The following is a 14,215-nucleotide window of genomic DNA, read 5'->3' on the forward strand; positions in this document are numbered from 1 at the left end:
GATGGAAGACATGCCTGTCACATTTGCAGAGAACACCAAATTTGGAAACGAACAGTTGATGTAGCTAAGGGCAGAGCTATCTTTCAGAGGGACCTGGCCAGGCAGGAAGGAATGGCCAAAAAGAACCTGATAAAATTCAGCAAGGAAAACTGTTGACTAATACACTTAAGAACAAAGAGTCCCTGGCAATGATACAGGCTAGGGACAGACTGGCTGGGGAGCAGGTCTACAGAGAAGGCCCTGGGGCTCCTGGTAGGCAGCAAGCTGAGCAAGCAGTGTGCCCCAGGATCAGAGAAGGCCAAAAGCACCCCAGACTATTGCAACAGAAGCATGGCTGAGGGAGGTTATTTTCCTCTACTTAGCACTTTCAAGCCCACATGTGGCTAGTGCTTCCAGCGTGGGGATCCCCCATACAGGAAAGACATCAGCATAGGATCACCAAGACAGCTGAGTCCAGAGCACAGGCCCTACAAGGAGAGGTGGGGGAACTGCATTTGTTCAGCCCAGAGAAGGGACAGCTTCTGTGGAACCTAACAGCAGCCTCCCTGGTACCTACAGGTGAGCCTCTGAGAAGGCTGAGCCAGGCTGCAGCAGAAGGATGGGAGACAACTGTAGTAAGTTGAAGCAAGCAAGGTTCGAACCACATATATCAGAAAAATGTTTTTTCACCATGAAAAGGCAGGCACAGAACAGGTTGCCTGGAGAGGCTGTGTCACATTTATCCTCAGAGGACAGAGATATATGACTGGATATCCCAAAGAACCTGGTCTTAGAGCTGACCCTGCTTCTGGCAGGAGGTTGGGCTGAAGACCTCCTAACACCCCTTCCAAACTGAACTATTCTCTGATTATATGATTCTAGTATTTTTCACATGCTTGGCTTCCTTATCCACCAAATTTCCATTCAGATGAGATACTTCTGGAATAATGAAACACATAATACTCTCTCTTCTTTGTATAATCATTTTTATCTCTTCAGGATGTAAAATGGAACATAGTAAACTGACGAGTCTGGAGCAAAAAGAATCAGCAAGTATTTGGACAACTGGGACCACATTCTATCAAGGACTTGGAATCTGTAACCTGATACCTGTGTACTACATGTGGCCTAGGAGTATGCTACTCCTGTTTTCTGATAAAAAGGCCCTGTAAACAGACTCTAGCAACTGTAGGATGTGCTGTGTATTTAAAAAAAAAAAATCATAATTTGTTATGAAATAAACCAATTTAACATATATCAGTGCCACAATATGAAGGACAGGAGGAGCTGACAGCAACAACAATACTTGGTTTTTCAATTATCAGATACTTAGTTACTGGCAGCCTGTCTAAGACTACTGGGCATATCAGAAGAAAAAAAAAAATCAGTAACTAAACTTATTCTAACATCTCAAACTGTCTACCTGAAGTGACAAGATACAGTTCTCCAAACATCACTCTGTATCAACACCAAATACCTGTCAGTTGTTCACACTGCTTACTCATGCAAGATACAGCAAGGGCCACAACATCTAATGGTTTTCTGGTAACTATTGATTTTTTTTCCAAAACGCTTAATAGTTTTCCAATTTGACTCAAATAGAATTTGTGTGTAACAGAGACCAAATCAATGTCCTTTCTTTTGAAGAAGATTACTTTACCATGACAACTATTTAGCTTTGAGCTGGGAAGTGTTAATCTCCTAAACGGGGAAAAAACTGAATTTCTGAAAAGAATTTCCTTCACTCTCAATCAACAGCACATTTTTAATTGAGATGGTTCAGAGAAAATTGTTTTAAATAGCTATTACTAACAGGACATCAAGTTTAAACACCTTTTCATATAAAATATCACTAAAGAGCACACAGGGAATTTCTAAGATCTGTTAGTGTTCTGTACCTACCAGAAGAATGTATTAGTTTGTTCTGCAGTGTATCTTATGACTTCACAAAACATAAGAACTATCACAACCAATGTAACAATACATCAGATGCTAATAATTTATACTTTAGAAGAAGCAATGTAGAACAGCAAAAGCCTACTGAAAACTGCTAGTTTCAGCGTGTGCTTCTCTTGTCTAAGCTCAGTGTGTCTTCTTGGTAGAAATATATTTTAACTGGATTTCTGTTAACCTTTAGAGTGAATGTACAGCAAGTTCAAAAAAGCAAAAACAAAACACCCAACCAAAAAACCCCACCCACAAGCCTGCTTTTGCACTTTATCCAGTCAGTTTTAGTCTATATGGCAATCAAAACATATGCCTGACAACTCACCACTTTATATTACATTTTGCACAGTGAACTGACGGGTGAGCAAATCAGCATTTCATAAAACCAGTATAATTATCATGGTTATGAAAACCATAAAGTGAACTACCTGGATCTGCCAAACCAGTTGTTTCTAACAATATATAGTCAAATTTTCCTCTCCTTTGCATCAGGTTCTCAATAGCCTTCACACCATTGTCCCTGTAAGAAGAAACAATTAAACCCGAGAACAGACAAAACAAGCTAAAACATGTACAAACATGTATCTTCTGATGCAGAACACAGTGTCAGTACCATCAAAGCAAAGGCCTGAGTCAGGACTTACAGTCTACAGTGAAAATCCAGTCATCAAGCTGCTGCTTTAATATTAGGCAAATCGTAGCTTTCTGTTACATTTTAGTCTGAAAATAGTATTTGCCTACTCCCAACAGGTATATAAAGGTAATTTAAATGAAGATTTGTTTTCAAACACTGAAAACCCTGTAAAGGACAGTAGGACTGTGTAAACTATTTGGTTTGGCAGCTGAGACTACGAAAAGAAAGGGGTGCATGGAGGGAGGTGGGAGAACTGAACCTGTTCTCCTGCCTTTCCACCCCACCTACAAGAAAATTAAGATGTGTCATTTACTCAAATCTCAACTGATGAAGGCAGCCTGAAGCAGAAATGTATGGCATTTTACATAAGAAACCAATGTATATAAAGCACAGCAGCAATGGCAGCATCCCTTACATCCCAGGAGAACACAGCGCAAAAGAGCCTTCTGTTTTCCACTTACTATCCCAATTTAAGGCATAGGACCAGTTCTTCCAAATTTTCAGGACAAACAGACCATCACCTTTATTACAAACTCAGCACAAACAATCCAGCATTCAAACAAACAGGGTAAAAACATGTCCAGGAAACAAATACACTCTGGCTTTTTCATGTGACCACCAGCTTATAATTTGGAATATTGTGTTTCATTACGCCACCAAAAGGTTCTCCCTCCACCCTTTCTGAGGTACACAATATTCAAGTATTAACCAACATACAGAGAAAGAAACAGAGTAAGTATTCAATGTGGAAATTAGGAAACTTGAGTCCTAGTTCCAGCCTCCCTGAATCTTTAGCTCTCTACATAAAAGCATGAAATGCTAACAGAAGAGGGAGAGCTCCCTACCCTATGATACCCCAATGGCGTATAAGTTGGTATTTAGATCATTTTTCTGAAAGACATTAAGTCCAAATCCAGTAAGGCAGCAAAAGGAAATAGATTTCTGTCTCCCAAATTCCAATTCTTGTTTTACCTGACAAAAGAAGTCTCAATCAATACTACCATCAGTTTTAGGAATCAAATCCTGGATGTATTCTTTCCTCAATTCCCCCAAAACCCACTGTAAGAACTTGTACAATAGTCCTTCCTTACTTTACTGAACAGCACAGGCAGCCATTTCTGAGCTCCAGCCATTCTTCATAGAGTTCTCCCCCTTGACTGATTGCCAGGGATTTCTCCAAGGCACTTCCTGGAAATACAAGTAGTACTATAATTTTAATCTACAAATTTGCATGACAATGCCTATAAAAGAGGTATGAAAGATTCAAGTTGGTATACATTTTTGAATTGTATTTTTCTCTTCTGACACCATGTTTCTGACATGTTCTTCAGAAATTAGTATTTTCCGTTTTATGGGAAATTTAAGAGCCAAAGTCAAGTTGGTTCTACAAAGACCAAAATCCAGAGGATGAAAGTACAGCATAAGTGCCACCAACTTTGCTAAAAGAAAGGGAAATCAGCCTCTACCTCCATATCAAATAAAGGCTCTGTCTACACATTTTATTTTAGGCTCCACAACCAGAAAAGTGGCGTGCATCTTTGTTGATGAAAACAAACAAACAAACCATCATCAACACAGTGCAAACTGTAAGCAACACTGCCTATGGTACGGGTATTAAGTTATAGCCCTAACAATTAAAAATACTGAGAAGGAAAGCAAAGAGTTTAAAGAATCATAGACACCAAGCATACATCTCCCCATTTTCTTGGTCTAGGATAATTTGTGATCTGCAAGTGGCTGAGGGGAAAGGAAAGAAAATATTAACTACCAACATGTTATTTTAATTTCCATTTGCCTGAAACCGAGTAGGACAAATGGAGGTATAGCACTTTCAACAGGGTGATATATTCATTTACTTGACTCTGAAGGACTGAATTGATGTACAAAACAGATTAATGCATAGTATTATTTTATGAACACCAGTCAAAAGACTTTTTGCCCTTCTGAAGGCTATGAGGTATGTCAATAATCTCAGTAACGGATTTAAAACTACAATGTTCTTGACTTCCAGAAATTGTATATATTTGTCATTTTATGGCTAAAAACCCTGTTTCTGCAGGTTTACATACCTTCGCCAAACTCATTCAGAATAACTGCTATTCTTTTGTTATGCTGTTCTGTCAGTATGTAATTTAGAAGAGTTGTTTTCCCAGCTCCTAGAACACAGACCACATTTCTATTAAAATGTTAAGAAAAACTTAAATTTTCAAATAAGAAGCAAATACTGTTGTGCACATGCACACTTCAGACAAATCTGATCTCTTCTGAAATATAAGTTTTCATTCTTGTAACCTGCATTCTATTATAACACTGTAAAAATTAATTTGTAGAGATATTTGACCCCATAGAACTATCTGCACATTAAATCTCAGCTTTAGAAGACCCATAGTTTTCCATTCACTAAGCGTCAGTGCTTGATAAACTTACAAGTCCCCACCAGCTGGGCAGCTTTTTCCTAGAAAACTCATTTTTATGTTTCTCTCAACAAAAGGCACACTTATTCTTCTCCCTCCCACTGACTTTTCTGACCAGCTCTTTTACCATCAGTAATCGCTGATGTGCTACTGCCATTAGATGAGGCATTGTTAAGCAAGGTGTTCGCAACTTCTGTAACACCACATTATTAACAGTTTCATCCCATGCACAAGGTCACAGCCAGGGGAATTTGGTAAAACAATCCTCCTTCTCTGCCCTTACGTTTTTGCGAGAGCATGATGCAGAACAAAGCTGAACAGTGCTGACGACCCTAAATTTAACCTGATCTTTACCATACGTAACTGCATTTGAAGCTCCCAACAACTGTGTTGGTTAAAGAGAGGGAGGCTGAACCTCACATTTGTAAGACTGCAATTCAGTCTGCGTTTAACTGAGGCAAATACGTTACCCTGTTCTGACGTCAAGGGGCAAAAAGCGATTCGTCAAGCATGACCAGAGCAAACCGGACCCCGAAAACAGGCTGGTAAAAGCAGCAACAGGAGCTTGCCCACCTGCTGAAAACTGTTCTGCAGATCTAACCGGACCCGCGCTCCCCCGGAGCGGCGTGAGGGCACGGCGCAGAAAACGCGGGACGAGCAGCGCTAAGGACTCCTTCCCGCCACGCCGTCAGGGTCTCGCTCACCCACCCAACTCGCGGGCACGGAAGCTGCCGCCAGACCCGCCGGGGCACCTCCTCCGCCCGCCGGGCGGCGTGCGGGCCGCCCTGCAGCCCAGCGCCCCAGCCTCTCCCTTCGGGGTTCCCGACGCCAACACCGCGAAACCCGCAGGCCTGCCGTACAGCTCCTCCCGGCGCCGGCAAGCGCGGCAGGCCGCTCCTCACCCAAGTACCCCGTGATGATCGTCACGGGGATCTTGCTGCTGGGGCTGGACTGGGTCTCCTCCGCGCCGCCGGCGTCTATCGGGATCAGGTCGGGGCAGTCTTCGTCCTCCATGAGAGCGCGGGCCCCCGCAGCCCGGCGCAGCCCCAGCTAGGAAGAGGGAGAGGCAGAAGCCGGCGATGCGGCGGGGCCAGCCGGGGCAAGGCGCCGCTCTCCCCTCAGCCGCCCGCCCTCTCCCCCGCAGCCCCGGCGCCCGCCACCACTCACCCGCGCCCGCCCGACGTCACGCAGCCCACGCCACAGGCCCGGCCCGCCTCGGCCCCGGCGGCAGCGCCCGGGACGCAGCGCGGTCACGCGCCTCCCCTCCGCGCCTGCGCCTTGGCCCTCAGGGCGGCCTCTCGCCGAGTTCTGCCGCGCAGGCGCAGCAGGCGGGGGCGGGGCGGGTGGCGCGGAGCCGCGGGGGCTGTTCGTTAGCCGTCCGTTAGCGGCCGGCGGCTGGGCGGCCTGAGGCGGGGGGGTATTGCGGTGGCCTGCCTCCCGTCAGACGCGGCCCCAGGGGGCGAGGCCCCTCCGCCCGCTACTCCTCCTCCGCCCGGTCTCGGGAAGAGGAGTGTCGGTTCTGACCCACGGGGAACGCTGAAGACGTCCCGCTGTGGTCAGCGGACCTTGTGCGGCGTGGATGTGCTGTCTTTTGTTTACAGCCAAGTCAGGCTACAAATCGCATGCCAGCGCTCTCTGTTTTCCATTAGATACGGTGAGGAGGCATGGACCCTTATAAGACCTGTCTACAGTTAGCAACAGTGTTGTAAACTCCATAGGTTTTTGTGGACCATGGGTTTAGCGAATCGGTAATATATCTTCCATTTCTTCACACCAAAAGGTGTAATAAATGTAATAGTATTGGGGGAGGCACGGAGGAGAGGTTTGCCTGATGCATACTTAGGTGTGCATACTGCTCAAAACCCAGGTGTGGTCCTCTGCTCTCGATATAAGTTCCAGTGGCAGCGGTTTGACAGCAGGCTGATAAAAGTGTGTTGGGCTTCATCTTGTTTGTATGTTTGTTGGCTTGTACGGCAGTACATATACTTAGTATTTATCCTTGAATCTTCTTGTGTAGGTTAAAACATTCCTTTAACACCAGTGATACCTGATAATCCACTCTAAATAGTTCGCATTTACTTTAGTCATTCTAGGAAGCATGTAAAAGTCTGGTCTAAAAAAATGATCAAATACTTACATAATCCATTAATTCAGCTTGTCCTTGGGGGATAAAACTGTATTTATTCCAACAGAAATACCTATCATTACGTGATTGTCCAGATAGTAAGTTCAAAAGCAAATTATTAAAATCTTGATCTGTGAGAAAAATGTGGGGGTTTGCTTAGGTTGTAGTTAAAATAACTCCATGTTGTCCTACCCTATAAATCTTCCACCAGCTCTGTGGAATGTCAGCAGCAGCACAAGTGTGAAACTTTTGAGTTTAGCAAGGTGACAGGCTTAGGGATCTTCAGTAAATAAGAGTGGGTGACAAGAATCAGTTGTGGGGTTCCTGTTTCCTTAACTGTGGAAAGCAGTAAATCTCATCCATTCATTAGAGGGTATAAGTTTATAGTCTGTTGATTTGTATAATTGCAGGACCAATACATGGTAAAATGCATTTTTTTGCATTCTTGTTTCAGCCACACAGGTCATCGCTTTGTATGACGCTTCCTGTTTTAAAGAAAAAACCTCATCAGGTTCACAAAGCTGTATCTGTTAGAACCCTGACTGATGGTATATGTTTTTGCTGTCCTGAGACTGCTCAGCTTTACATAGTTCTGTTACTAAGGGATTGATTAAGAAAAATATTTAAGATTTTCACTGCAAGAAAGCTGTGGGGTAAATGAAGAAAAAAGCAGAAAGGTGTTGGGAACTAGCAGGCTAGCATCACAGAGCATATAAAAGGCTGTAAGCTGTCTTTCAAAAATGACACTATTTGTAATACTGAAATTTCATTTACATGTCAGTGAGACACCTGGTATTGGGGAAGAAAAAGGTGATGAAACCAGTGTCCTGGTGTTCTGCTTTTCATCAGTTCACATGACACTGCTCTTTTTTTTTTTTTTTTTTAACAAAATTATCTAAAATAAATACTGTGGTTTCTGGGTTTCCTTTTGGTTTCTTTATATATTCAAACATTAGAATTTTGCTGTTAAGTATTAACTGTCTTTGTGTTTCTACTGAACTGTGTAATAAAGCCTACTTTGTAAAGATAAATGCAGAACCTGCATATTTTATTATGGTGGCAGCTAAAATGAGCACAGCAAACCTAAATCTGGGTGGCACAGTTGGAGTCTTTTATTCTAAGGTATCTGTAGGCCAGACATAGAATATCAGAAAGCCGTAAAGTGTTGGTGGGTACCAGGAGGTCATATTTAATGATTACTTTAGGTGTCTGCAAGTGAAATAAGCTAGTCCCTTCCCAAATACTGAAGAACTCAGTGCAAGCAAAGCCATTTGCTTCAGACTGATTTCGATGATGGACAAAAGTGTTTAAGGCTCTTTGAGGAGAATTGGGGAAGAAGACTGTTAAGAGCCATGAAAATAAGGAAGAGGATGCACTGAAGAGCAGTGCAACTTACTGATTCCTGATGCAGTAGCAAAGGGAGCATGGTCTGACTGAAACAACAGGAAAAGAAAACCATTGGCATTTCAGTATAATGTGGAATATAACAGTCTTAAAGCATCACGGCTGCTGGAGAAGGAGGTTCTGTTACAGTACCACTAGTCTGTATAGTACAACGTAGTTCAGCGTCACAGAGAAAGGAGTTGCTGCAATTTCATATGATGCCAGATTTTTTGAATGATAGTTAACCTGCAAAACAATGTGGAAACAGAGGTTAAGTTCAGTTTTGTTATTGGCTCAGTAGCTGCTAAGCAGGCCTAGGTATATCTCAAAATATAAGCTGGTAAGCAGAGGCATAACTTTAGTATGATTTGCATATTCCCCTGGGTACATTTACTTCTTTCTTGCCTCTTATCTAACTATTCCTATATTAAACTATCTCTATTTTCTTACCTGTACTTGGATTGACAGCTTCTCCTGACAACTGGACTTTATTTTTCTTTGAAGAATGCAGATTATTCACATGTCATGTAAGAGAAGGAAGATCCTAGTTCAGTCAGCACACCTGCTTTTTAACGCTGATGCTTTTTATGACCTATGTGCTCAATATGCTCTTATGCTGGGAAACCGAGAACATTAGAAAAAAGGTATGGCTTATAGTCAGGATTTAAATATTAGCATACATCATCTAGCAAGTTGCCTAAATGTATGTAGGAAGATAGTGACAGTAAGAGAAAATTTTGTCAGTGTTGTCTCTGCTTAAGCTGTTTACTGCAGAGGTGGGCAAAGAAACATTTCTCTTTGAGACACTCTCTGTTGAGGATCTGGCCAGTAACATTTTTAATTCTCCAGAAGAATTTGCACAGACAAATGGAAAAAGAATATATGCTTTCACATATAGTTTTGGGGTTTTTTTTTAGAGTCATGTGTTTTACAAAAAAAACAGAAGGCTGCAAAGTGATCTAAGTTCCCTTTCTCCTGTTTCACCAACACAGAAATGAAACTTAAACCTAGGAATGACTTTTTAAACTTTTTTCTTTTAAGGAAGGTTCAGCCTTTCATTGCCAATCTATTTAATACATCAGTAGGAGTAATGGAAAATTACACTTATTTTTCTGAGATTTAGCCTACTAAATTTCATATTACAACTTTGTTTAAAACAATCCCGAGTAAGTCAGTTAGATTTTTAGGTACAGTCGAGATGGATGCCAGCAAAAGCACTGAACCTTGACAGCATGTCAGCTTCCTTTAAGGAGAGAGTATCTGGTTGCACTGGCTACATTATACTCCCCAAGTCAGTGATGTTGTACGAAGGTGGAATATGAGCATACATCAACAGGCATTGTGTGTTGCTGGCAGGTACTGAGATCATCACAGTTTTCCTGTTGGTGTGAACCTCCAGGCATTCTTACGAGGTAATCAGGTAACTGTTGTTCATTACTGAAGTTATGTACTGCTGGTGTATTTTGCCAAGGATGCAAACACCGTTTTAAAAGATATTGAGAAAACTCCCCAACTCAGTTGCCGGTTGAGCATCAAAGGTACATCTTCTACAAATAAGCAGGTGACACTTAAAGCTTCAGCAGGGCTTTGTCATCCATCACTATCCTGGGATACAAAGGTGTTTAGTGATGAGCGTGATGCTGTAATACTCTATTATGCAACAGCATTCTTTGCAGGGATACCACTGCCAGTGAAGAAGTAACTGCTTAGTTACTCTTTCAAGAAAGAACATGTTTGGAAATGTGTGGCTTACCAGAAAAAATAATCCCCTGGTAGGTGGCGTATAGACACACCAATTATTGTCTCTTCCTGCGTTTCCCTCACTCCAGCTTGCAAACTCCTTCAAAACAATAGGCAGCAGTAGCCATTCGGCCCAGATGCTCATACCCAGCCTGTGCTATTGGTACCACCACCCAGTTGCTCTTTGTGGCTGGGCCTGCCGCTCCTCAGCCTGCCCAGGTACAGCAACCAACCAGCCGTGGACCCAGCACCTCCAGGTCAGGTTGCAGGAGGAAGACCAAAGCATGGTGAGAGCATTTCAAGCCCAAGAAGAACTAGAAGGAAGCGTGGCTTTATGACTGATTCTAGGGATGCAGGGATGCAGGGATGCAGCAATGATTAGGACCACCGTTTGGGATGCATGCGTGTGCAACAGGAGGATGGGGATGAGGAAATGGTGAATCTAAGCATGCTTTTTACTGTATCATATACAAGACCCACCAACACCTGCTGCCATCCAAGCAAGCTAGGTTTGGAAAACCACCGTCTGTTCTGAGTTGCGTTGTTTTCTTCACTTTTGATTTTTGTGCTGCCTCCACTGGCACCTGGTTTGATATAATTTTTTTAATCTCCTGACTGGAAAGATCTTGTCCTTTGGGACTTCTTGTCCTAAAGGCATGATTAGACTTCATGACCTTGTGTATAGTAGGTTTGTTTGTTGCAGGAATTCAAACAGTAGTGTTTAACAATAAGCTGGAGCAGTACTACTGACAATACTTAATTGGATAAGATAGCTTAAAAAAATCAGTTCACTAACATCTCATCTGGTAGTACGCCAATGAGTTAAAACCGTGTAAGCTTTCTTGATAAAATTCCTTTTTCTTTTCTTCTTTTTTTCCTCCCAAAAAGGCAATGGAATTGCTGACATAATAGATGAAAGGGAATATTTGATGAGTTTTGCTGCTCATACGCTGAAGTAGGCTGCTGATGTGCATGTGACAAAATATTTTTGAGTAATCCTTTTGTCCATGCTTACCAAGAATGTATGAAACTGCAAAATAAATAGTTGTATCATTCATAAATGGGTATTTTTGTGCAAGTTGGGATGTTATCTGCATTGCTGCTAGCTCGATTTGTGTGGACAGATTCAGGAATCAAGGAAGGTCCTACTTCATGCCATATGAGCTGTTACGATGAAGCCTGAACTCTCTTTTATAGCTTCAGTAAAAAATAAGGTGGTGGTTTCTTCTTGAGTAGTTAGCAGTTCTGGAGATACAGCTAGAAGAAGAAACATCTTCCTCTCTTAAGCAAAAAAACCCAAGACCCCAAGCCCAGTTAACCACAGACTTCAGCAAAGCAAGAACGTCCAGTTCCTTTCATGCAACCTGCCGCGAACAGAAAGATGGCTGTGAAATCTATACAATACTAAAACTGTTGTCTTACTGTCTCTACAACCAGACAATGCACACAATGGTTAATGGAGGTACCTGCTTTTTTTTCATTGCTTATACGTTTCTCCTCCTTAGCTTGTAAGTTGCTAGGATCAGAGGCATAGCACTTCATGGAAGCTTTTGAAATTAAACAATGAAAAGGATGGTTGTGGTTTTCAAAAGCAGTACTTTGAGAAACGGGAAAGACCTGGCTTCCTACTGTGGATGAGCAGCTCTTCTAGTGACAGGTTATCTATAATGCACGGTTAAGCTACCAGAAAGCAATTTCATGTGATAGCAAGGACCTACTGTACTAGTGGAGAACTGCATAACATTTTTCTCTGATTTCCCTTCTTTTATACAGGAGATAGAATGCAGTGGAACTGAGAGAGCCCACCTCAATGTGTGTGAAGAGTACATAAGAATTATTTCTTGCCCATCCTGCAGTGGTCTAGACAGCATAGAAAATTGACAAACTGGTGTTTATTTCATGGCTATTTCATGGCATCTTAAGGAGAGCATGGTTTATATTAATCTCTAAGCTAAAATTCTGAAAAGCAAATAGGAGAGAAGCTTCTCTGTCCACCAATTTTCTGTAGGAGCAAAGAGAGTAAGTATACTAGAAAGGCCAAGATGTTAAACATTTCAGCTGGATTTTGGATGTGTAGCGTTCAACAGTGCTGAGGCCCTCAACTCCAAGTAAAGTAGGTAAGAAATGTATACCATTGATCCAGGAAAAAATCAAACATGGGGTATCTCAAATTAGGCTCTCAAAAATTGCTGTGTCCATTTGAATTATATGGGTCTATTAAAATTTTAAAAAGGTTACGTTTTTCTTGTTTCTTTCCACTTTTGAAGCAATGTGATCACAGCCACCTGTCAAAAGGCAGCTTGCACGCTTTGAGGTTCTTGTAGAGCAGTAACACATCTATTAAAACCACAGCCAGTTCATGCACTGAAGAGAGTTTTGAAGGCAGTGACAAACTTTCAACAGACACATGCAAGTGCAGACAAGAAGAAAGGTGGTGTGAAGCACGGTCAACATCTCTAACACTCAAGAGTGTTCTTGTCACCAACACACATGCCAGATCATAGCCATGTATCAGTGATTTGTAACTAAGTGATATTTAAGTTCAAATTACAGGTAGGTAAGTGAGCTTAGCTTTATCTCAGCAATGTAAAGAAAGGATGGGTGTGGTGAGTAAGTTCCATGCAATAAAGTATCTAATTTATTTTTCCCAAAGCAAATGTTTGTTAGTTAATACTGTTCTATTAGTGGTAGATTTCAATGTTCTCTTTCTGAAGTTTCAGACTCATATCTGAGATCTTATTCTGCTGTAGAGCCTTGTGGGTTTTCTCCCCTCAAAATATTTGTATTTGTTTCCATTTTCAACTCTTTTTATTTACTTATGATTTTTGTTAAATCTTTTGCTTCTTCAGCCTTTCTGTACTTCCCCAAGGGCACATAGCCAGCGCTCTTCAAAAACCGTAGGGGTTAACATCCATATTTGAGACCACTCATACTTAACAGCGCTCTAAAGAATGGTGAATCCTGCGGAGTAAACGATAATTATTAGTAGCACAATTTTAGGCCTTCAGTGTTTGACAATCTTCCATTCCTTGCCTCAGACCATGCTGTTTTCCTCTAGGTACCCTCCAGCTCACTGGGAATGGAGAGATAAGCTATGACTGCCTTTCGGCAGGTGAATCCTAGTGTTGTTGCCACCAAGGCATGGATTTAGTAAAAACAGGACAACCTAAAACTGAATTGCCTCTGCTACCCCAGAATTCATCTGCGGAAACCACGTTTGGCTTCTGGTTCCCCTTTCAAATGAAGCCCGAGTTCTGCTTATCTGCAGAAGCCGTGAAATCTGCACCAAGGCTGAGAGAAAAATACCCGTCAGGAAACATCACTTTGTCACACAACCACAAGATACTTAATAAAAATGGCCTTTTTAAAAAGCTGAGCTGTAAGCGCCAGTGAAGACAACAGCAGCGTGGCCTGCTTTGTGCCAAGCTGAGCTGGTATCTGGCGTTGGTACGCGTGAGTTTTCCGTACACGCTCAAGCTGTTCAGGGGCAAGAGGAACGTCTATCCTGGGTGCAGGTGTGTGTTAGCAAAATGTCACCCCGGGTAAAGCACCGGCATCTATTTACGCCTCGCACCTCGCCGTCTCTACCTGCCCGAACAGCTCCATCCGTGTGCCAGCGGGGCCGAAGGAAGGACCCCGGCTATCTCCTCCGCCTGAGGGGCGGTGGGCGCCGCTCTGCCCTGCCCTGCGCAGCCCTGCCCGGGCCTGCCCTGCCCTGCCCTGCCCTGCCCTACCGTGCCCGGCCCTGCCCGCCGGCCGCCTCTTCTCCGGAGGCTGGGGGAGGACGGGCTGCACCGGCGGCGCCCGGGGGCGGCCCGGGGCCCGCCTGGCGCCCCGCGGTGTCCGCCGCTTCCTCGCCCGCCCCCGCAGAGCAGCGCTCGACCCCCTCCCGCCCCCGGCGGGGGTGGTGGGGGTGTCCGACACCCGCACCGCGGCTTCCAAAAGAAAAAAGCGCTGGGGGGGGGTGCGCAAGGAGTTGCGCAGCTCTGCGCG

At 43.3% G+C, this 14,215-nt stretch overlaps 1 protein-coding gene across 1 annotated transcript in view; it reads right to left on the reverse strand.

Moving 5' to 3' along the window:
• Window positions 1–6,266, reverse strand: part of LOC104310990 (zinc-regulated GTPase metalloprotein activator 1A) — a 30,216-nt gene extending 23,950 nt beyond the window's left edge. The window contains 5 exon segments of the mRNA XM_069776639.1: window positions 2,355–2,446; window positions 3,652–3,748; window positions 4,630–4,716; window positions 5,877–6,024; window positions 6,142–6,266. Of these exon segments, the coding sequence (XP_069632740.1) occupies window positions 2,355–2,446; window positions 3,652–3,748; window positions 4,630–4,716; window positions 5,877–5,988 (388 nt within the window). The 5' untranslated portion in view covers window positions 5,989–6,024; window positions 6,142–6,266.
• Between the last annotated feature and the right edge of the window lie 7,949 nt (window positions 6,267–14,215).

Source organism: Haliaeetus albicilla, chromosome Z (genome assembly GCF_947461875.1).
Source record: "Haliaeetus albicilla chromosome Z, bHalAlb1.1, whole genome shotgun sequence".
Classification (NCBI taxonomy): domain Eukaryota; kingdom Metazoa; phylum Chordata; class Aves; order Accipitriformes; family Accipitridae; genus Haliaeetus; species Haliaeetus albicilla.